At 37.1% G+C, this 27,678-nt stretch overlaps 2 protein-coding genes across 2 annotated transcripts in view; one reads left to right on the top strand and one right to left on the bottom strand.

The window, feature by feature from the left end:
- Positions 1–2,268: 2,268 nt before the first annotated feature.
- On the bottom strand, positions 2,269–8,310 carry LOC311078391 (uncharacterized protein). The gene is made up of 8 exons (XM_084107157.1): positions 8,223–8,310; positions 7,960–8,032; positions 6,374–6,582; positions 5,178–6,160; positions 5,030–5,099; positions 4,410–4,584; positions 4,120–4,282; positions 2,269–2,578 (listed from the first exon to the last, which is right to left on the bottom strand). Exons 3-7 carry the CDS (start codon positions 6,576–6,578, stop codon positions 4,120–4,122), a joined length of 1,596 nt encoding a protein of 531 aa, XP_083963283.1. The 5' UTR covers positions 6,579–6,582; positions 7,960–8,032; positions 8,223–8,310; the 3' UTR covers positions 2,269–2,578.
- A 7,655-nt stretch (positions 8,311–15,965) lies between these two features.
- Positions 15,966–27,678, top strand: part of LOC311076195 (receptor tyrosine-protein kinase erbB-4-like) — a 174,757-nt gene continuing 163,044 nt past the window's right edge. The window contains exon 1 of the mRNA XM_084104167.1: positions 15,966–16,295. Within this exon, the coding sequence (XP_083960293.1) occupies positions 16,217–16,295 (79 nt within the window). The 5' untranslated portion in view covers positions 15,966–16,216. The remainder of the gene's footprint in view (positions 16,296–27,678) is intronic.

The raw sequence follows: 27,678 nt of genomic DNA, 5'->3' as shown, positions 1-27,678 counted from the left end.
AAAACTGAAATTAATAAGCCAGGCTGAAGGAAATGCAAATTGAAGCCTGTACAGTAGAGGGTACTGCCATTCTGGATTGAAGAAGAATACGCAGGAGAAGAAAGTTCAGCACTCTTCAGCAACAAAAAAAAAAAAAAAAAAAAAACTCAAATGTGATGTTTATCTTAAAGGCAGGGTAGGTAGGACTATATAAAAATAAAAGATCCAAATTTGTTAAAACTTTCTATATATATCAATACATAATTAAAATGTAAGTACTCTGAAAAAAAGAGTATAAAAATCAAGTGACTCTAGACCGTTTAATCTGTATTAAACACAGCTCATTATTTCGATTCGGGACGAATCAAAGGATTGGCTTAGGCGACTGTCACTCTCTCTCGCAACCATGGCAACCACCCTTTTGCCACGGGATCTGCCCACTTGCGCGCGCACGTTTGATTTGAGGAATTCGAGAGGCACGGAACCTAGGAATAGCAAAACAATGGCAGAGAAAGAGCAATCAAAATTCACATTACCGGCATGCAGTTAGTGAAGGCAAACAAGGCAAAAAAAGAAGACAGTACAAGAAAAGGTAATGAACAAAAAGTCTTTGGATAATCAAAGAAATAAAACGCGTGTCAATATCATCGTGGCTTTCCAGCGACCACCCCGTCCTCAGCCTCTACTTCCTCGGACCCTAGTTGCACGCCACGGCCTCTTGCACGACCTCCTCTGCTTTGCCCTAAAATTATTTTTTATTTTACAAAAGGACATTTTACAAACCTACATTTTGCGCATGTGCTCCTGCATGCACTTTTCCAGTCACAACACAGCAATCAAAGGAGGACGCGCTGAAAACTGAAATGCTGTTCTCTTCCTTCATAACTCGTACTGAGAATGTTTGAGTTGCAGAGGAATTTGTGACTGTTTCACCTGTTCAACCACATCAAAGTTTCGTAATTAGTAAGTCCGTGCTTTTTCTCTTTTTGTTCTTATGTGCTGAAGGGCTGCTGTGCCTTGGTGAAACGATGTTTGTACGTGAAGAGCTCTTTTCCAAAACGCCATAAACCTAAAAAGCTGCCTCAAAGAACCAGCAAAAGTAATGATTATGAATGTGTAAAATATTGCAATAAGACATTTTAATTGTTTATTAATTTCTGTGTCGGCTGCAAAGATGAAGTTGACGATATTTGACTCGCGATCTTCGCAGTAGGCTAGTGAACGCATGCACCGGAGAAATGCACATTTATTAGGCTACATAGTTTTATTTTGTTTTGGATGGTTTTGTTTAGAACCAGATTTCTGTAAATATATTCCACATTTTTTAGGCCTGTGAGGCGAGGCTACGGTTCGGTTCACGATGATATAATCTCCAGTTCAAGCACCTTATGTTGTGATTGATAGCCTATATTTACTTTATGTATTTAATCCAGGAATGAAAATATTAATGAATTAATGAAAAAAAATATATATTAAAATTAAGATACAATTAATACAAAACGAAATTCGTTTTAAAGAAAGGCTTTGTGCTTTCTGTTTTGAGGTCTCTGTTAAAGTTTGAAAGTCTTAGTGCAGCTTTCAGAGCGCTCGCGTCCATAATGGAGAACTGTCAAGTAATATTGTTTTTTCTTCATAAATGCAAACACGAAAAATAAAAGACAAAAACTTTTTTAAAAAGACAAACTTTAATTTGTAAAAAAAACATAAATTTAGAAAAAAAAAAAAAAAAAAGATGGATTTATAGCGTTTTGGGGGAAAAATGAATGGATTTATACCGTTTTGAAAATGTTATTTTTTTTTTACTTTGAATTGATCATCAACCATATTGTTGTTTGATTTAATAATCACTGTTGCAAGAAGTGCCTAGTTAAGTTTTTTTTTTGTTTTTTTTGTAAGTGCACTGTAAAAAATTGTACATGTAAATTAACGGTAAAATACTGGCAGCAGGGTTTCCAGCTGTGTACCGTAATTTTACATTTTCATTACCGTAATCTAAATTACAGCTTTTCTATAATTTAACAGTAAAATACTGGCAGCAGGGTTTCCAGCTTTGTACCGTAATCCTGCAGTTTCATTACTGTATTCTAAGATACATATTCTTTATTAACTTTAATATCTATACTTGTACAAATAAGCTGGTATTGTAATATTTCATTTAGAAGATTTTCCCAAGAAAAAAAAAACAGCTCAAGAGGGTATTTCTTATAGCACACAATTTATTGACAGTTTAGTGACAAATAATCTGAATGCTTAGAAAAAAAAAAGCAAATCATAACAACTGAACCACGTCCAATAGAATAAGCAGTCTTTTTGTGTTTTAAAAGCAGCCTTTAAGAAATAGTAAACGGTGCAAATTTATTTTAGTTTAATAAAAGTCAAAACCTGTATTTGGTACAGGACCAGGCCAAGAATGTGCTTGGGGTGCCCATTCCCCTAAAAACAGCCTTTATGAAATAGTAAATGGTGTGAACATTTTTGCACAATTTAGTTTAATAACAGTCAGTCAATCGAAGTCAAAACCTGGCAAATATTTGGAACAGGAACAGGCCAGGGAGAGGCCAGGAATATGCCGTAATCTTCAAACTGATGCAGGTGTAGTCTGAAAGATAAAAAAAAAAATGGGGGGAAAAAACTTTAAATAAATTTGTATGTTGTTTGCTTGAAAATAAAGTGTCAGAAGAACATGTCAAAAAGCAACATAATGCTACACTACAAAAATCATAGCCTTTGGGTCATGAGCAGCATTCAAAAATCAATGGCAATGACAAATATGCAAATAAACCCTGGGTATATTATGAGCAATGCTAAACATTAATCAATATAACATAGGATGCTGTTTATCTGGGGTTTAGAAAAGGCCCAGGGTTAAATGGCTAGTTTACCCAAATAATGGAAACTGTCATTAATTACTCATCCTCATGACTTTCAAAACTCGTAACACTTTTGTTTATCTTCGGAAAACAAACGAATATCTTTTAATGAAATCTGAGAACTTTCGGTCACTCCACGGACAGCCTTCACAGCACTTTCAAGCATCAGAAAGGTAGTAAAGGCATCATTAAAATACTCCATGTGACTCCAGGGTTTAACCTCAATTTTCTGAAGCAAAAAAGCCCACACAAAGTATGTTTAACACGCATGCGTCATGGCGCAAGTGTTAATTTTTTTTTCCCCTGCACACAAAAAGCACTTGCGTTTCTTCATCAAACTGAAGTTAAACCGCTGGAGTCTCCTGGATTACTTTAAAGACCTTAACCCCCAGTTTCACAGACAAGCCTTAAGTTATTCCCAGACTAAAATGCATGTTTGAGCTGTTTTAACTGAAAGAAACTTGCACTGAAATTTCTTAAAATATGTCAGAGCCATTGTTTTGTCTCAAGATGCACACCAGTAAGGGTGTCACGATTCTCCAAATCCTCGATTCGATTACATTTTCGATTCTAAAGTCACGGTTCGATTCGATTCTTGATTTAAATTTTTTTTTTAAAGCACAAGCTATGCCATTTTTAGACTTTTAAGCAATATAATAATATCTGACCTTTGTTTGCAATGTACCACACACTACATTGTCACGTTTATTAACAACATAATGTAACAATATATCTTCAGTCAATTGGAAACTTAAACAAAATAACCTGCCATCTAATTTCTCTATTGTAACATGATGACATTCAAGTTCACAAAAAAAAAACAAGTTCACTTTTTTTTGCAGTTTCAAGTTCTGGTTAAAGAGGAATATGAAAAGAGAGAAAATTCGTGACACCCTTACACACCAGTAAAGGTTTTTTATCTAAGGCATGTTTATAAAAGCTACTTAAATACCCTAATTGAACTAAGGCCTAATCCTGACTTAATCTAAGCCCTGTCTGTGAAACCGGCCCTAAAAGTAGTAGTTTTGTAGGCTGTGTAGACAGAAAGATTTCATTAAAAATATCTTCATTTGAGTTCTGAAGATGAACAAGTCTTACGGGTTTGGAAAGACACACACTTTAGTAATACATTGTAAAGCACATCTGAAATTAAAGTGAAAAGAGCTTTTAGTAGTGTATTGTAAACTGTTCTACAAAAAAGCTGGTATACTGTAACAACTTTAATGGGAAGCAGGTACATAAATTAGTGTGTATGTGCAAATTTACTTACCTAGATGAAATCCCACTCGAAATCCGCAAGATTTCTCAGTAGAGAGGCAACCTTTGGATTAACTGTGGAAGACTTTTTATTCACCACCTTGCCCGTCTTCTTGGAGACCACCTTGCCTCTGCAGGTCTTTGAGCCTCTTTCTGGGTTTATTCCGACGAAGCGTCTAAAGACAGTTATATAACAAATTACCATTGAATGCAATAATGATGCATCAAAATTCTTATGAAGATGATTCTGAAAGGTAAAAAAACCCACCAAAAAACAAAGCAATAAGGACTTAAGTGTCATACCTTTGAAGAAACTCCAATGTGCAACAAGCCTCCTCTTGATACTGCAGGTTGAAGACGTAGTACACGGCAAACAGTGTTGAAAGTGCAGTCAAAAATGATGACTGGACACACTCACAAATAACACGGCCTTCTAGGCTTATCATCCATCGGACAGCATTTGTCTGCTCTCCCATACCTAAAATAAAAACAGCAAAAACAAACAAACAAAATAAATAAACCAACCAACCATAAATATATAACAATAACGAAAACATTGGTGCAACTCATTTAAATATCTGCCTTTGAGAAGACTTCATTGTAAATGGATATGGATAGTTCACCCCAAAATGTTATTCTGTCTTAATTTACTGCTGAACACAAACGAATATATTTGGAAGCATGTTTGTAACCCAACAGTTGTGAGGCACCATTGCTTTCCATAGTAGGAAAAAAATACAACAGTGTGGAGTATTCAAGAGCAAATCAATTTATACAGGTTTGGAACAACATGTGGTTAAGTAAACGATGACAATTTTAATTTTTGGGTGAACTATTCTTTAACAACTGTATACAATAGAAATGTTTTATTTTATTTTATTGTATCTTCCCCATTTGTCAATGTTTCTTCTTAACATACTAACCCAGTAAAATAAGACGAGGACTTCCAGGTAGAATAAGTTTCTTCTCAACATCAGCTGCAGATGCAGCAACCTGAAGAGGACACAATACACAAATCAGAATACATATCATCACTTAATAAAGTAAAAAAGAAGAAAACTAAATACTCACATCTGCATGCAACACCAGTCCATCTTCATGTTCCTGAAAATGGGACATTAGAAGCTTGATATGCAGGTGTGCCATCTCTGTGTTTTCAGGCTGGGAGTGGGACAGGACATCCTTCACCTTTTCATTCTTTGATTTGCTCTTGAAGTACTCAACGATAGCCTTTCCGCATTCTTTCATGGACATGTCAAAGGCTTTCAGCACATCAATGTCAGTTAGCAACTTGAAGTGGGCACAAATAGACTTCTGATGGAAGAGGTATGGCCACTGGCTCCTAATGTCTTCTACTGAAGGTGCTGGTATGGAATTTAGTTTCTGACGCAAAAGACAGAATGTAGTCTCCATAAGAGTGTTTACTTCTGCTCTCTCTACACTGACAATTCCCTCATGGCTGTAAATGTCATGCAGTCTTTGACGTTTGGACTCTATTGTCTCTGCAGTCTCTTCAGGGGGAAGGTGCGGTTCAAATCTCACACAGCCATAGGTGTCCGTTGGTCCTCTTTTGCATCCTGAGTTTGGCTTTGCTCGATGACAGACAAAGCTGCTCTCACGGTTCAAATTTTCAACCCTCGTCTTCACTTGAATTAGGAGTGATGTATATCCCGCTCCTATTAATGAGCCATTTGGAAATTTGTCTCCAAAAGTGTTAGGGTTCTCCCTTACAATCTTTTGACAGATTGTAAGACACTGGGCACGTGTTGGGCAAAGTTCAAACTTGCGCATTTCGTCAACCAGAACTCTAACCATCTGGCGCCTTTCTGCAGGTTTCGGTCTTTTTCCTGTAGAGATTGCCGTTCGGATTTCAGGAGGCATGTTGTCCCAAGGGACTTGAAAAGTTTCAGCCCATGTCTTGGAAATGCTGGGCATTTGTGTGAAGGTCAGGCTTGGCCTGGAAGCCTCTGAGTGAGATGCAAGGCAAGACGAAGATGAAGAACACACTGATGGAGCTGGTAGTACATCTAAATTCAGAGTAACCATCTCTGTTTCTGAAAGGGTTTCAAATATCACAGCATAGAGAAAAGCAATAAAGTTTAGTAAAGAGATTAAAATAATTAAGTTACATTTCTGACCACTAAAAGATTTCAATGGCTCGAACTATGTAGAATAGCCTAATTTAGTTAATGTATTTTGTTGGAAAAATGTTGTACACTAAAATAGATACTTATTTAGTTTAGATTAAGATTAAAATGTCATCATACCTGATTTAAAAATTTGAAGAAGCTTTCTGATTTGAATGACAGGTAAAATGTCCTTAAGGTCTTCTTGCTGAACATATTTGAGGTCGTCTTTGCATTCTAGTCCTGAGCTTTGAAGACTGGAAATGATCTGGTGGAGAATGTCAGGAGGCAGGCTGGGCAATGCCTGAAGAATTATACATTTAACCTCCTCAAACCAGGTAGACATTTTTCTACAAAAAAGAGAAAAGAAAAGAGTGGTGCAGAATTAGTACAGGCATGCCACACACAGTGTACTCAAACAATGGGTAATAATCCAAAATATTCCTTAGATCTACACAGCATGTTCTTTCTGCTGGTGTAATTCTGTAAACGCCCATATTTGGAAGGCGAACAGCCTGATATTCCTGAGTAACAAAATGTAAAGACACACCCTGATGAATGAGAATTAGCTTGATCTTTCCAACTACAAGCCCCTCATCAGAGTCACTGATCAATACAAACATGTTCTTTTTGTATTTTGTGCCTCTCACTGTAACATCACTGGCTACCTCAGTGTTCATAGGCTCAAAGTTCATATTTGAAACTGAGCGTCTGATGTCTTCATTGTAATCACCTGGGTAAAACTCTGTGCTTTTTTCTACTTCAATGTCTTGTGGGAAGTAGCTGCCAGCATACAGATATGCCTGAAGAAGCTGATGCTTCTCAGCGAGTGTTCGACACAAATTCTTAAAGTTATGTGATTTGCGAGCACACTGTTTAAAATAGGAGTGTTTGCTCTCAAATCGCAGTGTCCACAAACGAATTAGAGGGCCAAAGTGAAAAATCAGGTCAGGATAGTGACTGATGTAATGGTGTTTTGGTCTGAGTGGATGACTGGGAAAAGACTGCCATCGAGTATGCAAATACTCATCAATTAGAACCTGCAAGTAAGCTATCTGACCAGTGGACACAGCTGGTGCACATACAAGTTCTACTATTTCTCGTAGTTGCAAAACCAGCTGCCAAGTCTCATTTTCAGATGGGTTTACAATTTTGTCTCCAATCAATCCTGGCAACATCCTAAGAAAATACCAATTTTGAACTGCATGGCCAGAAAGTTTTTCACTCCCAGGAACAACATCACTGGGTTTGTTGTTTGCATCATTACCAAAGTATGTTAAATTATTTATTCGTCGATTTAACTCCTGGTAAGTGAACAGCTTCTCCACTGTGACAAAATTATTAATGTACAATGCTAAATCATATGATGCAACACCTTCAAAAATATCATGTCCCAGACAGGGGGGTAGCCCAGGCTGACACACATGAAAGTAACGTAGTCCATTAAACACGGAGTCAAATTTGACACCTCCAGTGGCATTGGATGTGGCATTACTTGTCTGACTTTGAACAAGATCCCTATACGACTGTACAGTGCGTTTACTTACTTTGAACAAGGGATCTTTTTTAAACGTTTCCCTTTCTATATTGCAGTATCTGCAAAAATGCACACTTTTTGTGAAATTTTCCACAAATCCACCAATGCCATGGGAGCCCAGATTATCCCCACAAATTGCAGACAGCGTTCCCCTGTACACTGTTCCATCAGGCAAATTAATGCCACTTACCTCAATGTCTTTAAGGTCTTTGATGAGAGGGCTAAACACTTTGTCCTGGCCAAAATACTTGAAGTCTTGCTCCCTGCAAAGCAAAACAAGCTGCATCTGGTCAATGCGTGATCTATGATGTGGAGGAATATCTGCAAGAGTTGCATATACACAGAGTAATTTATGTTTTTTCCTGCCAGATCCCAGTGGGTTGGCTACTTCCAACGCATCCTGATAAAGGATTAAACTAAAGGATGAGGTGTCTGTATTGAGCAGCTCATTACCTTTTAAGTTGCTACCATCCCATACATCATGAAGAACATTGTGAGGACGGACACCAGAAAATACTTGTTTGCGATGTTCTGTAACTGTGTCAATCTGTAATAGAGAACCAATTGTATCTTTAATCGGAACATATTGAGCAAAACACTCTTTGCCTGCCTCATTTGTCCCAAGACAAAGTGGAACTGGTGCTACATAGTTGAATGTATTCTTGAAAAATGTCTTTCTTTTTTGATCAGTTTTAAGTTTTTGTGAATTACAAGTCTCAAAGAGATTTTCACTGTGCAAAATTCCCAAAATAGCATTTATGTCTGCTTCTGCAACCTCCAATGCACTCAATTTTTCTCTCAATTTAAAAAGCAGGTGCGAGTGACTCATTTCATGAATTTCCTGAAGGTGATCAACAATTATTTGAACAGTGGAGGATGGAATCAGACATTTTGATTGCAATTTGAGATAAAATAGAGCTAGATGTCTCAAAAACTGATCTTCGTCCACACTTTCACCAAAGGTGTCTTGTTCCACACCATCAGTATCAGTATCACTGCAAAGAAAGTCCTGTGGCATTTCATGATGCTGTTCAGAGCACTCATGCATGCTATGAGGAAGCGCAACTGAATCAATCAGGTTTACCTCTGAACAATCACTGTGTTTTCTAGATACATGCGCTGTAAAAGTGGACACAATTGAAAAAGACTTGTCACATTGCTGAAATGGACATGAAACGCTTCTCCCCTCTCTAATGTGAGTTTTAAGATGCTGATAAAATCTACTCATAGTGTCACACCTGACTTGACACAAGTCAACATGACACGTCAATTCAAATGAAGTCAATGGCATAGATTTGAGCTTAGATTTCCCCTCTTTGTGTCGATAACAGTGAGTTTTGAAAGCTGAAAACTTTTTGAAACTCTTATTACAAGCAGGTAATGCACAATTAAACCTGACATTCGCAACATGAATATGAATGCGCATGTGTCTCACAAATGCAGGTAAAGTACTGCATGTGTGTGAACAAAGTTTGCAAGTAAACATTTTACACTATGGAAGAGCACAATCCAGCTATAAAACACACACATGTGTGTTTTAACTTTGAGAAACAAGTTAAAATTAAACTTAAGTGAATTTCCTCTGTTATATCGACGACGACTTAATGTATGTAACGTTAGTTGGAGCAAATGTATCGAGTGCAAAAGTATGCTGTTAAAATTATTGTGCTCATATACTGTAAAAAAAGCCAAAATAATAACACTGACATTTAATAAGTTCATATAACTTCCAATGAGACAGACGTGTGCAATTCACTCGTCTCGTGCTAAAGAAGAACCTAACGTTAGCTGTTCCACCATCCCCCACAGCGTAAAAAAAACATACTGGCGAAAGGCGGTAAATTTAAAAACCTAACGTTACTTAATACAATAATCCAACGAACGCACTTATTTTACATTTCCCTCTATATTAGGGTAACTTGTACAATGAAAGAACACAAATATGCAAAGCTGCAAGCACGCGCGAGCTCGGAGACGGACACACACACACACACACACACACACACACACACACACACACACACGCGCGCGCGCGTTTAACTTTGAGGAACAATAAATTTAGCTACATACATCCACTGTCTTAAAGCACGAAATTAATAAGATTAACAGTGAACACAATTATTTTAGATTCACCCGTGGTCTGGTACCTGTAAATGAGTTTCAACATGAAAGCTGTGCTTCCACCGAGAAAGACGTGTGTCAGTCACTCTTGCCAACTGCCAAAGTGCGTCGTTCGCGGTTCATTCCCTCCCCCACAGATCACGTGCTAATTAACGGTAAGAAACTGTAATTTTAGAAAACGGGTCAGTACTGTAAATTTCTGCTGTAAATTTACAGCATTTTTTTACAGTGTGGAAAAAGTAGGGGCTGCCACAGATTCTGTTTAGTTAGCTCCTTTATTGTTTTTTTCTATAGCCTAGTATAATATAGGTCAAATGCAGCAAGTCAAAAGACCAACTGGACCTTCTTTGCCAGTTTGCTCACATTTCTTTGAAGGATGGCAAAAATATCGCCTGAATATCGATATCTAGATATTGGAAAAAAATATCGAGATATTCATTTTTGTCAATATCTCCCACCCCTACATGCAGAACACCATATATGTTATGAATCTTACACGAAATTCATCTTCATCACAATATTACTGATGGTAATGTAAAAAAGTGTATCAATGCAACCTGTTTTTAGCTTATATAACTAGCTCGTTAGCGAATCAAAAAATATATATTTTAAATTTACCAATATCAATATGCTAGCTTGATAGTGAGTACTAAAATACATCTTATTTGTTTATATTCATAAGCAATTAGCGTTAGATTTTTTTATTACATGTGATTCTGACATGATGTCACTACATGCACTGTGCTCCTTCCTCTCTGCTTGTCTCAGGTAAATAATGGGTCTTCAGCTCAGCGGTCGGAGTCCGCGTTCATGTGTTTTGGGGGCGTGGCTTTGGAAGGAGCCCAGAAGGGAGGGGGTGGAGTGAATGGAAATAATGAACTGTCTTTAAAACAGTCCTGAGAGGTCTACAGACACTCGATTTTTATACTTTCTTTTTCAGAGTACTTACATTTTAATTATGTATTGATATGTACATAAAGTTTAAACAAATTTGAAAAAGAATTTTTTTAGACCATTCCTACCTACCCTGCCTTTAAGTCATTTTTGCTTATTAGTGTAGTTGAATTGGATCAACGAAAGATAGCAGCAAAGACATTGGTTAATAAAGTGAGATTAAATACATAAAGTATATTTGTGTAATTTATCATATGTAATTATTGCAGGTTTGTATAATATTTTGAGATTGCATTTCAATGTTTTTAGTAATTTTGAGGAATAATGAATCTGTTTAGGACTGTAGTCTAGAACTATAATAAGCATCATACGCCTCTGCTCTTACTCACGATTACTCTCAACATGGGGACAGGAGAGCTGTCAGTCAAGAAATGGAAAACAAAGTTACATGCCTTATTTTTTTTAAAACATTAACAGATATTGTTAATTGTTAATATTGTTGTAAATTTAAAAGTAATGTGTTACTTTACTAGTTACAGTACTTGAAAAAAAGTAATCTGATTATGTAACTCGCATTACTTGTAATGCGTTACCCCTCAACTGGGGCGTAGCACCAAATTCTGGGCCCTGTATACTCTCAATGTCAGTGGGCCCCCTACACATGCCATTGTACGATGCGGGTTAGCAAAATGAAAATTCAATTTTGAATGAATTTTTTTTTTTAATTATTTGAATATAAACAAGTATAAATAGTGTTTAAATCTATAATCAAATCAGATTATAGTAATGACTGATTCTTTCATTCACCACCTGAATTGATGCATTTGGCCTACTTGTGCTCAAATACCTTTAAACCTTAGGCTACATTGGGTTTGTGTACTAACATTTTGATCCATGATACTGATGCAAGTTTTAAATTAAAAACATTTATTTTTGAACAGGAGAACACGAGACAACTGTACCCTCAGAAACCAATCAAATAAGCTAAGCCTGCCATAATGAAAAAAAAATGTCAACTATAAAAAAAAAAAAAGAAAGTCAAATGAGATGTAATCTACATCCCAGTAAATCCCCACTGACGAGTCTTTTTGTTTGCGAAATCAGTGATGAGATCTGTAAAGTCCAACTGTTTGGCCAATTGGCTTTCAATTGACAGAATGGCGAGGCTGTTTAGTCTATCCTGGCCTATTGTTGCACTTTTAGATGGCCTAGTCTGCTCATGTGAGAACAGAAGGCATGGGATACAGAATAGAGCATTTGCACTGTCACTGTGAATCAGCCAGTCCCTCCTAATCTTCTCCCGCCCATTGGCCGACTTAACGTATTGAAGATAGCTAGGGAATGCTTTGCCGTCCTTGTCTTTGGGTGCCACTTTGGTCAGGTCTCCACTTTGACTAGCCAGTCTGCAAACTAGAGTATCTCTCTGCTGAGCAGTTAGCTTCTCTGGCCACAGTCCTGGGTCCTCTGACAACTCCTCTTCATTTCCCTCACTTTGCCCTTCCTTTTCTCTCTCCCCAGCCTCCTCACTACTCTCAAATACATCTACAAGCATGAAATATACATTATTTATGTTAGCCTCAACCTTATTGTAGTCTCACATGTAATAATTCATCCTACTTGATAATAGTACTATAATAGTAGTATAATAATAGTAGTAATATGTAATAGTATGATAGTAGTATGATAATAGTAGACTGCTGCTCATTTCAGTTGAAACAGCTACAGCACATGATTGCTGGTAATAACTTAAAGTTGCCTCTATGAGCTCACCTTCTCTAACATCATCAAACTCGCACCCTGCCTTGTCTTCTGCATCAAGTGCAGAACTATCTACATCAACAAGCACAAAAAATAGGTATTAGCCTCTTAACGTACAAAAAAAACAACCTACTTGTTAAAGCAAGCTCACTTTGTATTCCAAGAGCCATTTCAGTGCAAGATAAAGTGCTAAAAATAATTAAACGTGATCAAGCATTGTGTATTATGTTGACAGTTTGGACTAAGCTTTAGGCTGTCAACCAAGTGTCAAAGTACCCACAATAGGGCGCTTAACAGAGCTTGAAATCTACCATTACGAACAAGTACAAAGATAACATAACTATTAATTGGTAGGGTTGCAAAGGGTAGGAACATTTCCGGTAAACTTCCAGTAAATTTCCAGAAACTTTCCATGGGAAGTTAAGCTGGGGAATTTTGGAAATATTCAAATTTGAAAACTTTCCACAAAAATGATGGGAATTAAAGGAAATTAATAGAAATTAACTGGAATTTGGTGATAATTTCAACAAACTATCATATCCAAACATAAATATCAAAATATCAAAAATTAGTTTTTAAAATAGTAAAACAATGTAAACAACATGATCTTTTATCAGATTTATTTTAGAGTAGAACTTTAAAACTTTAACTCTTGTACTGAACCATTAATTATTCCAAAGAATAACAAAAACATGAATGTTGAGTAAAATATTACTCATCATTACACTTTATGTAGTTTGCAAGCTCAAGTGTGTCCTCAGTACTCCAGGGTTGAAGAAATCATCAGTGCATGTGATGGAGGAATGCACAGTGCATGTAGGGGGCGTGGCCTCAGTAGCCCTGCAGTGTGCATGTGATTTAATAGCAGAGATATTTAAGTGTGCTGCATTAAATCTGCTTGTTTTAGCCAAGATTATGCTACAATATATTTTCCTCAACTATATTTAAGTTCCCTGTTAAAGGAATAACCTTTCAGTTTTGTAAAATCCCATTAATTCCCTTATATTCCTGTTAACTCCCATGGAAATTTTCCAACTTTGAAAATTCCCAGAATTTTACAACCCTATTCATTGGCTTTGATAACATCATGAATTTATTGAGCATTTACTATAGCTTTTAAGCACAGCACTGTGCTGCAATGCTAGGGCTTTTCACCAAACAAAAATGATCATTTGCTTTATTGCTCAAATCAATATTACCTGTGTGCACTTGAGAACACAGTGATATTGGTAGGCACATCTACATGTGCAGAAATATAGGCAGATAATTTATTACGGAGTTTGAGAATATATCACACATTATAAGCAATAGTAGGGCTAGTAACTTTACACTGTGCTGCCACTCTTTCCACCACTCCAATAGCACTAGGCAATAGCACACACATTGAATCAAAAGGCTTACTTATTTAAGGTAAACAACTCACAATTAGGAAGCAAGGGGGGAGCTCGCCCTTTGAGCAATGATCTCACCTTGTCTTTCCTCATTTCTGCTCTCAGTCTCAGCCTCATCTCCAGAACAGCAGCCAGGACTGGCCAGTGCTGCTACTGCTGGTGTGTCTGGTGTGTCTGGCACTGAGTTCATTCTCTCAGTTGGTGTTATCAATATATTTTGAAATGAATAATGACATCAATTCGAATTAGGCTACAAAAAAAAAAAAATATATATAAAAAAAAAATTTGATGGGATTTCAAAGGGCCCTCTCCCTAGACGGGGCCCTAGGTAGTCAGGTCCACTTTTCCCCCCACTACCACGCCCATGCCCCTCAACATTGGTAGGTACAGTATATGGGATCATGCTAACTACAAAAACTAAGGAATATTATTCAGATCATTCATTTTTAATAAACACAAATTAAAGGGTTAATTCACCCAAAAATGAAAATTTGCTGTTCATTTATTTTAACAAGACTTTTTGTTCTTTAGTAGAACAGTAAAGTATTTTTGCAGAAACTGTGGTCATAATGGTGAATCATAAAATGCATATCAACGGCTACCGTCACTTTGAGAGTAAAAAAAAAAACAAAAAAACATATACAGGCAAAACAAATTGTATTTCCATGTCTCCTGACGATAAAAATGTAGGTCTTATGAAGTGAAACAATCAGTCTGTGCAAGAAACTGAACATTATTTACAACATTATTTACTTGTAATCCACAGCCTCTGCAAAAGTTCCTGAGCACGTTCACGGAAGTCTGGAGCATGAGCTTCCTGACGCAATATGACATATGCTGACATTGCTGTCTTTTGTACAGAAGAAAAAAAATGTCATAATGATTTGGATTTGGAATATATTTGGAAGGTTAGTAAATGATAACAGAATTGACATTTCTGTGTGAAAATACCTTTGAATTTACTGTAAAACAAACATTTATTTCATCTTGGTAATGCTGCACTGAACTACGCCTGCAGCTAAAAGCTTCAAACGAGAATCAGAAAAAAAATAAGAAATCACATGAATGTACATTCAACTTGTATTTATAATACTAAGTATACTGTGTATTAAACTTTAACGTTAATGCATTCCCATCAATCCCCACGGTCGAATACCTGCTCTGAAGAAGATCACGGCTTACAGAAGGAAATGCTTTTGATCATGCTGAGTCACCATTAATATTGCATTCTTCTTTGTAATTGTAATGTGAGGGCCTCTAGTGGTTAGGGACTGAACAGGTTAATAGAGTTCAGCTTGACACATAACTTATGAGGTATTAGTGTCATATAGTCACAGTGTCAATATACTGTAACCGTCTCATAAAAAGAGGATCAAACTCATTTAAACACTCAGTAATAATAGTCAGTATAGACAACTATAGTCATATGTTTATAGTGACACTAGAGCACTGCAAGGCTGTAAGAGAAAATATATATATATTATACTTTTAATTAGGGGCTGGTAAACATTTTGATATGAGGTTTTATTTCTTCTTTGGTATATTAATTTGTCTCATTCAAATTATTGCACAAAATCAAATACCACCTGTAGATAGCTGTATGACGCCTTTTGAATTTATCATCCTTTTTATCTAAAACAGAAGTTTCCAAACTGGGATCCAGGGTTGCTGCAAGGAAAAAAAAATAATAAAGAGAGAAAAAAGCGCGATTTTTTTTACAGAATATATGTTGACATTATGTTTTTTATTCTGATTTTTAAACACTGGAAACCTTGAAATCAATCAGGGTTATTTTATTGTTTAATTTTGTATAATATATAATGGTAACACATACAAGAGGATCGTCATATTTGGGCATCCTTGGCATGAAAAGGTTTAAAAGCCCCTGACATAACACTGGTGTTAGCAGGTGTATATGTAAATCAGTCGTTGGCTGGGCGTGGCCTCGTCTGTTCAAGCGCCTCTTTTGACCATTCATACTTCAGGTAGGCGGTCTTTAGTACAAGGAGGGGCGTGTTCTGACTCTCAAACCGAAGTTGCGAGTCCATCGATGTAATGAAATCGTTACAAGTCCTACAAACCGGATAATCAGGCACAATTACTTTAAAAAAACGAACCCAGGGCAAAAGCAAAACAGTCTAGTCGAGTTTATTGTTACAGGATGTGCTCTGGAACGAAGACGTGAGTGCGCGCGCTGGAGACGCAGACGCTGGACTGTCAATGCCCGGATTCTCTATTGATCATGCTAATGTATGGAGATATAACTTCTTAAAATAAGCAGAAATGTGGCCGGCTCGCTTTCTTCGCTTCTTCTGCCTCGTCTTCATAATTGTGGTGGTTCAGAAGAGCAACGGTCAGTCAGGTGAGTGATAGTACAAGTGCGTAAAGGGTCTTGGCAAGCTGCGCACTTGACCGGTGTGTGCGCTGCTGTTATCGACTACTTTGCTGCACTTAAACAACCGGAGATTGAACGATTGTGAAGTGTATGCTTTAGGCACGGTGTATCCCTGCAGTCTTTATGATGACCAGAGGAGGAATCCATTGGAATCACACACACTTCAGGACTAAGTGCTGCATATAACATCTCTGTTTGTTTATACATTTCTCCCAGTGTTTATTTTGTGATATTAGCGAATCAATAGTCTAATAGATATCATGGCCTGAAATAGATCGACTATTAGTTCTGTATTTGTAAGTCACCTAAATATAATAGGCTATTGTGCATGATAGTGACCGGGTTTTCAAACCTGTCCTGGGGGAAACCCAGCATTGCACATTTCGTAAGTGTCCCTCATCTAACATACCTGATTCAACTCTCTTTATTAGAGACTGCAAGATCTGAAGTGGGTGTGTCAGATAAGGGAGACAGCATACCAGTAGTCTCCAAATTTGTCACCAAATTCATGAGGTAATGTCAGGACACTGTGTCAATGTCACACAAAAAAAAAGTTTGGTGTCGAAATACCGAAGCGTTGCTTGTTTAGAGAGAGAGAGAGAGAGAGAGAGAGAGAGAGAGAGAGAGAGAGAGAGATGGCCTAATCAGGGTCATAAGATTGGTCTAAACAATTCAAAAGCAAAACCAGTAGTTGTCACTGCCTACAAACTGATCAAGTACTGATGCCCATTACCAAATTTTGTTTCAAAAGGCCAAATCCTTGCAATTTTTATTTGTCACTAACTTGTTTGGCAACCTCCCGGCTAAATGTAATGATGTGTGACTCGTGAATTTTTTTATAAATCAGATTTTATTGAATTTTAACTAGAATAGTGTGAAGGTGGTCTTGTGTGAATCTTATAATAACCATCATATCTCTCTCCCTCTCTAATTGAGTGGAATTTCTTTCTAGACCAGTGTTCAAGGATTAAAAGATGAAACCGAAATACAAATGGACCTGTTGGTGGCGCTTGAGAGAATACGATGTAAACACCACACTTACCACCAGGAATAGAAAGACCCTTTCCAGTTATAAAATTTCACAATATAGTTCAAGGGGCTGTCATAGACTCCCAGTCAGTTGAGAGTCTATTTTAATATACCGTTGCGCGTAAAGGCACTTGATGGAACGCAGCGCGGGAGCGCGCTCAGCGGAACGCGCATTTCCTGCGCGCTTGGCATCGCGCTCCAGACCCCTACGCTCTGTTCAAATAACTGCTCAGCATATTTCAGCATCCACACTGTGAGAAGTCAACTCAGCGTTGGCGGTGCATGAATTAAGTTCTGTTGAGCAGTGTAGGCTATATGAACGAGAACTGTGGATGGAGGTTATCATGACACAAATATCAGTGTTATGACGCAAAACGGTGCTCGTGTATCCCGAGGCATTCTTGCATATCATACTGTTGGTTTATGTGTTTCCGTTCTTATGATGAATATAACTTGACTGTATGGGCAAATCTCACCAAAACGTGTCCAGATCACAGTTTACACCAAAATCAATTGTGATAATATTATCATGGTTATTAAGATTTCCCATTAAATTGTCATAAAATAACTTCTTTTTTTTGTGATGATAGGTGACCTAGTCATGCTCTTGCTAGGTTTGGTGAGATTTACAACAATATACACTCAACAAACCCAAACGTTGGATAAAAAATGCTATTTAAAAATTTGGGTTGTCCATGCCGTATGGACAACTTCCATATTTGACCCAAAATTGGGTTAAAACAACCCAGCATTTTTTTAGAGTGCATGGGTGAAATGTATTCAGATTTGTATTCTTCAGTCTGTATAGTTGAAACGAATAACATAATTGAATTCATTTTAATCCGTTGTTTGAGATACCTATTTAAATCGTGATCAGACTGAGATCCTAAATGATTATTTATCATTCGGGATGATAACTCATTGATTATCACTGATTCTTTGAATGAAAAAGTCAGGGTCAATGCGAGTACATGTAAGGTCACCGTATGGTTCCAGAACATTTTTCATTCACTGGAGGCTATTTGTGGAAGATACATTAAAAATTCCCCATGCAGGAAACTCTTCACAAATTATTTCAGGGTCATCAAGTTTCATATTTTTGATACGTTCCTTTATATCTAATTTCAGCTTCAGCTCACTGCTCTGTCTGCAGATGAATGACACAAGATCTGACCCAGGCTGAGATGTGACATTTAAGTTCTAAAGGATATTGACTCGGGAATGCAGTCAAATTATTACTCAGCGTCAACTTGGATTAAGCTCCATTTGTGAATCCCAATGAGTCCCCCAGTAATTAAACTTGTCACTGATATGGTGTCTAGACATGAACATATTTTTATGAGCAGGAAATGTTGTTTGCAATTTTGACCAAGTATAATCCTCTTATTAATAATTTATTTGTCGTGGACTCATAACTTTAAATGACACTTGTTGTCTTACAATACAGATACATTTATTGTAGTAGCATGGACGTTCAATGATAAGCAGTACAAACATTACTAATTAATAATGCACACATATTAATAATTGTCATTAAACATTATTTTCAGAAATGCAAGTGAAAGATTCAAAAGACTTAACATTTTAATATCTTAAAATGTCCCAGAACCTGTTAAAAACAAATCCGGGTCAAATTTCATCGCAAAATCAATAGAAAAAAAGAGAGAAATTAAATTATATTTTTAAACAACTTTTCTTAAATTAATCAAGGATGCCTAATTAAATGTACTTGCTTCCAAACTTACTTTCTTTCTTTTTTTATTATTTTTTATTATTTAAGGATTGAATGTGACCTGGACATTTCATTTATTTTTTTGTGAGAATGAGAATCACCCTCACAGTAAAAAAAAAAAAAAAAAATCTTAATGGTCACATATTCAAATTTTAAATGAATATAAGTCCTTTAAACTTTCTTTGTAAACTTTCAAAATATTTACAAATTAGCTTTTTCCTGCCTCAAATGTCTGAACGCAAACATCATGAACGTGACATTTCTTGAACGTGTGGAGTGAACCAATAAAGCTAATTACAATCTATGGGATTGGCCCCTTTTTTAGGGAATTTAAGAGTAGCTGAAAGAATGTTTCCCTAGCTTAAGGGTTTGTTCTTTTCCACCACTTGAAATTGTTCTCTGAAAACAAAGGCCTGCTGGTCTCTTTTCTGTGGTTGTGGCATGGCTTCTGTCCGTTTGCCTCTGAGACATCATCCCCCCCTCCTGCATCCTTCTCTGCCACCTCACTGTCTCTCAGTCTTTCTCCATCCTCTCGGAACAGTTTGGCTCTGTGCCTCTCCGTCAGCTGTGATCCGTTACTTCCCATGCTAATGTGATCATTTATATAAACATCTGAAACTGAGGCAACAACTGCATCTAAAGACTAGGGATAAGTTTAATCTTGTAATTTGGAAGGTTTCTTGGTAACACTTTAGTTTAGGGTCCAATTCTTAAAACGAATTGCTTATAGCATGCATATTACTAAAATATTGACTGTTTATTATTACTTACAAAGCACATATTAATGCCTTATTATGCATGACCATTCTATATCCCTTAATCCACCCAATACCTAAATTTAACAACTACCTTACTAGCTATTAAGAAGCAGTGATTAGGAGTTTATTGAGGCAAAAGTCGTAGTTAATAGTTAGTTAATAGTGAGAATTGGATCCTAAACTAAAGTGTGACCGTAAACTACTACAATAACTGCAAACTCACCAGATTTTGCATGCATGAAGGATCTGTGGATAATTATAGTTGGTGTAATTATGGGATAGACTGGATGTGTCATTGCCTAGCAACTAGCAGTTAAATTGGCAATATTCAAAACGTCAGCCCTGCTACCTTTTAGAAATGTCATATGTGAGTCTCGTGTTGCCTCAAATTCTGCCATTTTTGTAGTAGTAGTTGACAATGTCCTTCCGATGAAACACTTCTAAGGATTAGAGAGTATATATTTTTTACACATTTTTAAAATATATGTCTAATGTATATTTTGAGACACTACAGCTCCATATAATAGACTCCTTTGTTAAATAAAGGTCATGCTTACTCAGGGACGGACTGGGGCTAAAAAACAGCCCTGGACTTTCTCCCAAATAGGCCCATCATCCGGCCATTCGCCTCTAGCCGTGTGGAACAGACACTAGTCAGGATGTTCTGATACTATATGCCACAATACTGTAGCCTATCAGACAAGGTATTCACAGCAAGTAACATCTCAAAACCAATGATGATAATTGGGGTTGTGTTTAATAATGAAGCCTCAGCCTTCAAATAAAAACAAAAAATGTACAATGCCATAAAATACAAATAATGAAATGTCTACAGTAACCCCATATTACACAAACTTGTAATTATAAATCATATAGTTATATACCAGGGGTCTCCAACCTTTTTGTGTGCGAGGGCTATAACTCAAGGGATAAAATAATCTAGAAGGAATTTTTATTTGTTATACTCCAGTATTTATTATACATAACATGGTAAAGCTTTTTTACTTTTCACCATCATATGGGAAATAATAAAATATCGATATAGACTTAAAAGCGTTTAAAAAAATCCTGAAAAATTATGAAAATATAATTGATTTTTTTGTCGATTTTCTATAAACCTATTGTATGCGTTATCAAAAACAGTAGCCCAAACATTTAGTATAAATATGAATGAATAAATAAATAAATAAATAAACTGCCATAACTTCTAAACAAAAACATTACTGCATTACATTTAAAGGGGTGATGAACTGAGAAATCAAAATTTCCTTGAGCTTTTGACATATAAGAGATCATCATACTATAATAATATCCTGTAAGTTTCAGAACTGAAAACTACCTTGTTAGTCCAATAAAAGCTTTTATAAACATCAGGCTCAGCAAACGACTCGTTTTTCAAAGTGGGGAACTATGACGTCAAAGAGGATAAAACTCCGCCTCCACAAAAGAAGATCAACGCCTACTTCAACACGGCCTGTTTAGCCCCGCCCACCGATTCGCCCAAACATGCTAAATAACATAGGACGACATGATAATTGCTAAACCGGATCGAGCTACTTCCCAGCAATAAACATGCTGTTTACTAAATATTGTGCAGTGCCTGTTTGTGGAAGAAGACAGTCTGCATAAGCTTCCTTCGGATTCCAGCATGGTTAAACTTTATTAAAGGGTAACTAAACCCCTGGTCAGAGCCTGACTCCACCCACTGGCAATATTTGAAAAATGCTAGAAAAGTGGGCAGACCCCAGCGGAGATAGAGGGGACGAATCGTGAGCGGGGGGGTGTGCACCTGAGACCCGCTGTCAGACTCTCTAAAATGGAGAGTGACTCACAGGGTCGCAAGACGACGTAAAGCACATGCATCTGATGAGTTTTATCGAGTTTATGTCAATAGCGCGCGCTCTCTATAGGCATTTTCATATTTTGCCGCTATGTGAAAAAATCCAGCAAAATGCGCCGACGCGTTTGTCGACCCCAGAGGATTAACTTTAGCCTAACCATAAATTGTGATTAAAATATATATGATCACTCACATCAAGACGCCGCTGCGGTGGTGGAGTCCATGCAGGAGTAGCAGCGTTTGGCACTGCGTCGCTTTTCAGCACGAGCTGTGTGGAGAAGCCCATTTCCACCTCTATTGCGTTTCAAAAGCAATTCCGCGTAAAATGCAGGTTTCACACTCAGTCTTCCAGGCCAAGTGCATGCAACCACTGGCGCCTAATTTCCAAGTCAGCTGGAAAGCTATGCAGTCCAGCAGTGCTGTTGCAACCAGCAACACTACACCTACGTACCCTCCTGCCCACTGTACTAAATACAGATAAATCTACGCTAGCTCATACCAAGGGCGTGGTGAGCTCGTACCAAGGGAGGGCGTGGTGAGCTGGAACCTGCTTACGTCACGTAGTACCGCAAACATCCACTAGGAAAATTCAACTGCAGTAGCCACCGTTCAACCTGAAGAGGGCAGCACTCAGACGTTTTTACACCATATATTGTAGAATTAAAACACTTTATACCCAAATGTCAAAAAAGTTACTCGAATCAATGAACAGCACTAATAAAGCCCCATTCTTACAGATCATTAACTAAAAAAAGTTGGTTTAGGGTTTAGTTACCCTTTAAATCAGTCAATCACAATTTCCCGACACGGATCTGCCAGCAACATGTAAGTAACCATGTGTATTCTAATGCCTGATCTGCGATCAGTGATTTCTGTGTAATTATTCAAGTTCAGATATCTTTCTCTTAAAATCGTTCAATACTGTTTATGCATCAGTGACTAAACGATCAACTTCACATCATTTCTCGTAGTATTATGAAAATAATATTTTTTTAAACTGTTATTAAATTATATACAGAAAGTGATCAAAGAACGATCAAATCGCCCAAGCTGTCAATCAAACAGCACAGCGCGAGCCGCGAGAGCTTATCTGGACACTTGCCAAACTCGTGATGAAATAATGACACTGTTACACTACACAACGAAGCTCTTACTGTGTATTCACATCGTGTTTGCATTGTGATTTGGTGTAAGCATTTGTGAGAGTGCAAAAATTGCGTTGCAGTGATAAGATCTTTATTCACGCGATCAACAGACTGTCTGTCATCTGCTCAGTCAGTGCTCATCATGCTGCAACCTTTCATGTGATGGAATAGATTTAAATATAATGCTTTAAACGATACTTTTCACGATTTGTTAATCTCGATAGCTGTAATAGTAAAAACGTAGTAAAAGTTTGAGAGAGTTCCTGTAATTCTAGCTATTTCATATGCAAGCATGTCAGCCAATCACAGCAGTGGGCGTTTGCACTGCAGTCTCACAGCAGCCAATCACAGCAGTGGGCGTCTGCACTGCAGTCTAACAGCAGACACGCCCCTTAAAACAGTTTAGTTAGTTAAAAAGTTAAAAAGGTCGCAAAATTATACCATTCGAAGTCTGCAACCCCGACGGCAAGTTGGGGCTATTTATAGAATGTGTTTAGCGGGACACTCACAGGCACCAGGTTGGAGACCACTGCTATTCAAATATAATGTAAGCAAATTTAAAAGTGCAGCCTTATAAAACTAACTTTCTGTCAGTGGCTATAGGCCGACTCTTCTCCCTCAGTTGTTGTTTTTTACACGTAGTATAAGTGATCGTATTAGTGCCCCTGCTGTTGGCTGTTCATATTGCTTTATTAGACTTTTTTTTTTTTGTGCCGACGGCCCTCGGTTGGACGGCCATTCTGGACTTTTCCAGAACGCACAGATTGTCAGTCCGTCCCTGTGCTTACTCAGAATGACTTGCAATGAGTAAAGGTGAAATTGTCTAATATTTGCCCACATTCTGAAAATATGCATAATTTCAGAAGGTGACGTACATTTTCTGTGTTGGTGTCTACTTAATTTGACTAGCTTCTACAAATAGACAGATGAATTAGAAACAAAATACTATTTTACTAGTTTTGGATGCATAAGCTTTGATGCCAACAAGCAAAGATATGGGAAGTGTTTTCTCCTCCCTTTTAAATGTTGTTGAGTCTATTTATCCTAACTACCGGTGTGCATGGTTATGGTTAGCTTGTTTTATTATTTGTATTGAGTCTCTCTCTCTCTCTCTCTCTCTCTCTCTCTCTCTCTCTCTCTCTCTCTCTCTCTCTCTCTCTCTCTCTCTCTGTTGTCAGCCGTTTTTGTTACATGACCAACACAATCTCATGGCAATCGATACCTATTTTCTGTTTTGGCGAAACGGCGAATATTATTTGTGTTTCAATCGGCTTACACCCATTGACAGATATGTTTGGTTTAGGAGTGGACTATCATGCTTACTTTATTTCTAAAAATGTTATGTTTTCATTTGATTCACATCGTAGGAATTTACATGAAAGAGTCACTTCATAAAAACTTCATTTTCCAGTGAAATTGGGTTGGTCATGAGAACCACTAGTCTTAACCTGAAAAGAGCGGAGAGTTTTATTGAGAGGTGTATTGTGAATTAGCTTGCTGTCGTGCGGGTGGGAAACACTGGCTACTTTGTCCCTTTAAACTCTTCCTTGTGTGGCAGTGACCTGTAATAAAGCATGTGCTCGGAAATGCAGCTGGGATGGGAGAAAGCGGTAAAGAGGGATCGAAGAGCGAAAACAGAAAAGAGCAATGAGCAATTGTACTCCACAACATCTCTGTGTCTTCTTGGGTCCATCAACCCTCATGGCCTCACTTTTTTTGCTCTGTTGTTTAGGTGAGATAGAGGGCAGATGTCACATCCCAACCCTATAGAAATATCACTGCAGTTTCTCTCAGTGTAAAGGTTCAGAAACATTTTCCTGAGAAGATGGGGTGATAGTGTTTCACCTTGGATTACTGGATCAAAGAAGACCTTGTGAGAAACTATCGTCGCTGCTTTATGTCCGCAGTGGAGAGCTCATCACTTATTTCACTCAGAGCAGTGAAAGTTTTTGCTGAAAGAATATCAGTTGGAAAGTGCTGAATGGTGAGGCTCAACCTTATAATGCAGACTTAAAATAGAGTAGATGCTGTATTCACTTAGATAATAACAATAGATTATTTCTAAATTATGCTCTTTCATTTTGCATTCATTTTAACACTCCTTTAGTTGAGTCTCTTTAATACAGGGGTAATGGTTTACTACCTATATATAGCTGGCTGCTGGTAAGTCTTAGGGTTGGGCAATGAGTTACTGGACACCCTCTTACTATTTGAATTCATTTCTTATTTTATCTCTCTGGGATATCCAGCACTTGGATTGATGAGAATTGCATGTACCTGTTGGGAATGGCCTGTACATTACGTGAATGTAATACCACGAACATGAACAAATTAATGTTTCCTTCAGAACTACTGAAGGCACTGTCTGTACCAGGGCTGCATGTATCACGTGAGAGCACAGTATATGCGGTCTTTAAATTCAAGTGTTATGTGAGATTATTTGTTGTGAATTATCTTTTTGGTTTGTGTCCAAGTTCCAAGTAAATAATGATATGAAGTGTGTTTCATTCACTAGATTATCCAAAGGTATCATGAACATATAAATAATTAATCTATACAACAGTTTTTGGTTGAAATCTACTGTACCTTTACGGTAATATACAATTAAACACACATGATTTGATATATGATTTTGGTCATACCGCTCACTCCTAGTCTGAACTTTGCATCCTCGCCATGTGGAGAAGAGACTGTACATATTAACTGGAAGCATTGAAACAACCCGGAGCTCTGAAAGCTTTTTGCATGGTCTTTTATGTGTCAGTAAAGTATAAGTATCTTCATCATAACTGCATAAAAACATCACATCTCAGTGTGTAAGACATTCTAAAGCATCCACAAAATGATGTCCCTGATGGCTATCAGTTTGTATGAAAGTATCAAAGTAGTGTACTTATACTGGCGTCTATAGCTGTGCAGAGAGCAAGAGCAACTGTCCTTCTTCTGTTTTGAGAAATGTTTGAAAATACCATTCTTGCACTGGTTTGTTTAAATGTGTTAGGTGACTTAATCTTTATTTATAACGTATGCATGTTTTATGTGTTACTTTATATGTAACGGCTGCAGTCTTTATCCTCCTTGTTAGAGCGCCTGACTCCCACGCCGGAGACCCGGGTTCAAGGCCCGTATATAGCGGGGCGAGTAGGACCTGGGTAAGGGGTTACATGTATATTTAAATTTGTGGTTAAACTAATAACTAGAAATATACTCTCTGGATTTTAGAAGGACTCATTGAAGTAGTAATATGCCCATTAAACAATTTGTTGGGTAAATTATGTCAAGGTTCATCTTTATTTTACTTAAAATTGGAAAACACTTCTGTCTCTTTTGGTTTACATTTCTTGATTTTGATTACTGCTTCTGTTGGTCTTAACAGAAGGAGAGGGTTAGAACATGCCTTCTGAAGACCTGCGGGGGGCTTTTAGGATAGAGTGTGCGGTTAATAACACCATCAAACACACCATCTGCGAATTGGATCAAGTCTTAAGGACTTCTTTAGTGCAGGTTCATGCAGAAGAAGGCAAGAAGAGAAAATGAGGTGAACAAAACAGAATTGAGAAGTTATCATTTTCTGCTGCTGGATGACAAAATGGCCAAAAAACTAATTAAAGGAGGGATTTGAGTCATATTTGGCATATTCTTTTGCTGGCTCTTTTGACTTTGCAACCACCCAGAGCACCTTAGCATAATGGCGGAAAGTTTTGCACAGGCTAGCACCACATAATTTTTCTTCTGAAAATGTAAACGTCATCCACATTATTATAGTCTGTTCCTTGGTCACATTTTAGGAATAGTTGTGGTTACAGTCCAACACTTGTTCCCTAGGCAATGCATTCTTCATATGACCATGATAATAATGATAATGGTGATGATGATAGTCATTATTATGTCCTTTGTGTGTGCGCTGTGACTGATGTTTCCAGCTGTTAGAATGGATGTGAGCAGCACTGAAGGTGGCGTGTAGCGTGTAGATGTGTAGCGGGATGGTTATTGAGGTCTGTTGATGATATTTAATTGGTAAAACGAAGGGACAGTATAAGATTTGTGTGATAGTATTTCATGGTATTTTAAAGTAAAATGCATTCACTTTTGAGATGAATTAAATATAGTTGATGCTGTAACATCAAACTCAATGACTGTAACTAAATGCAGTCTTTTCATAAAGCTCATCTTTCACTTTGTCTTTTGGTATATTTTGCCCCAAAATATTACCCCATGAATTATAGAAATTACATGTATGGCAAAGTAAAGTTTTTTTTTAGAAATGGTAAGATTGAATTGTCTTCTTTTTTTTATCTTTTTTTTTTATGGCAACTTAGCACATATAAAACACATGCAAATATATTATATTTTATTCTAAATTATGAAGTATTTATACATCATTGTAGTATTTGTACTGGTTTAAATTTTCCATCTATTTATTAAATTTCAAAAAAAGACAAACAAACATTTTATTGCAGAAAGAGAATCACAAATTAGATTAATGGCAATAAAAAAAAAATTAAAAGTATGTATCTGGACACATTACAGTAATGAGAATTCAGACGGAAAATATCATGAAAATAATGTCAGAATTCAAAATGCTTATGGTATTAGAAAAAGGCTTGGAAACACTTTATTTTACAGTGTCATTGTTATACGTCACATGTAGTTACTGTAGTAATTACTATACATTGTGCATACATACAACTACTACCTTGATAACGAACCTTAACCACACCCTAACCCTATAGTAAGTACATTTAGTTTTAAAATTACAATTACACTGTAACACGGACACTTTAAAATAAAGTGCAACCAAATGCTTCATTGTATTTATGGAAAACAGAATTTCTTACATTTTCTT

Source organism: Abramis brama (genome assembly GCF_963993115.1).
Source record: "Abramis brama genome assembly, chromosome: 2".
NCBI lineage: Eukaryota > Metazoa > Chordata > Actinopteri > Cypriniformes > Leuciscidae > Abramis > Abramis brama.
Note: the sequence above shows the minus strand (reverse complement) of the source record. Positions and strands in the feature narration are given on the sequence as shown.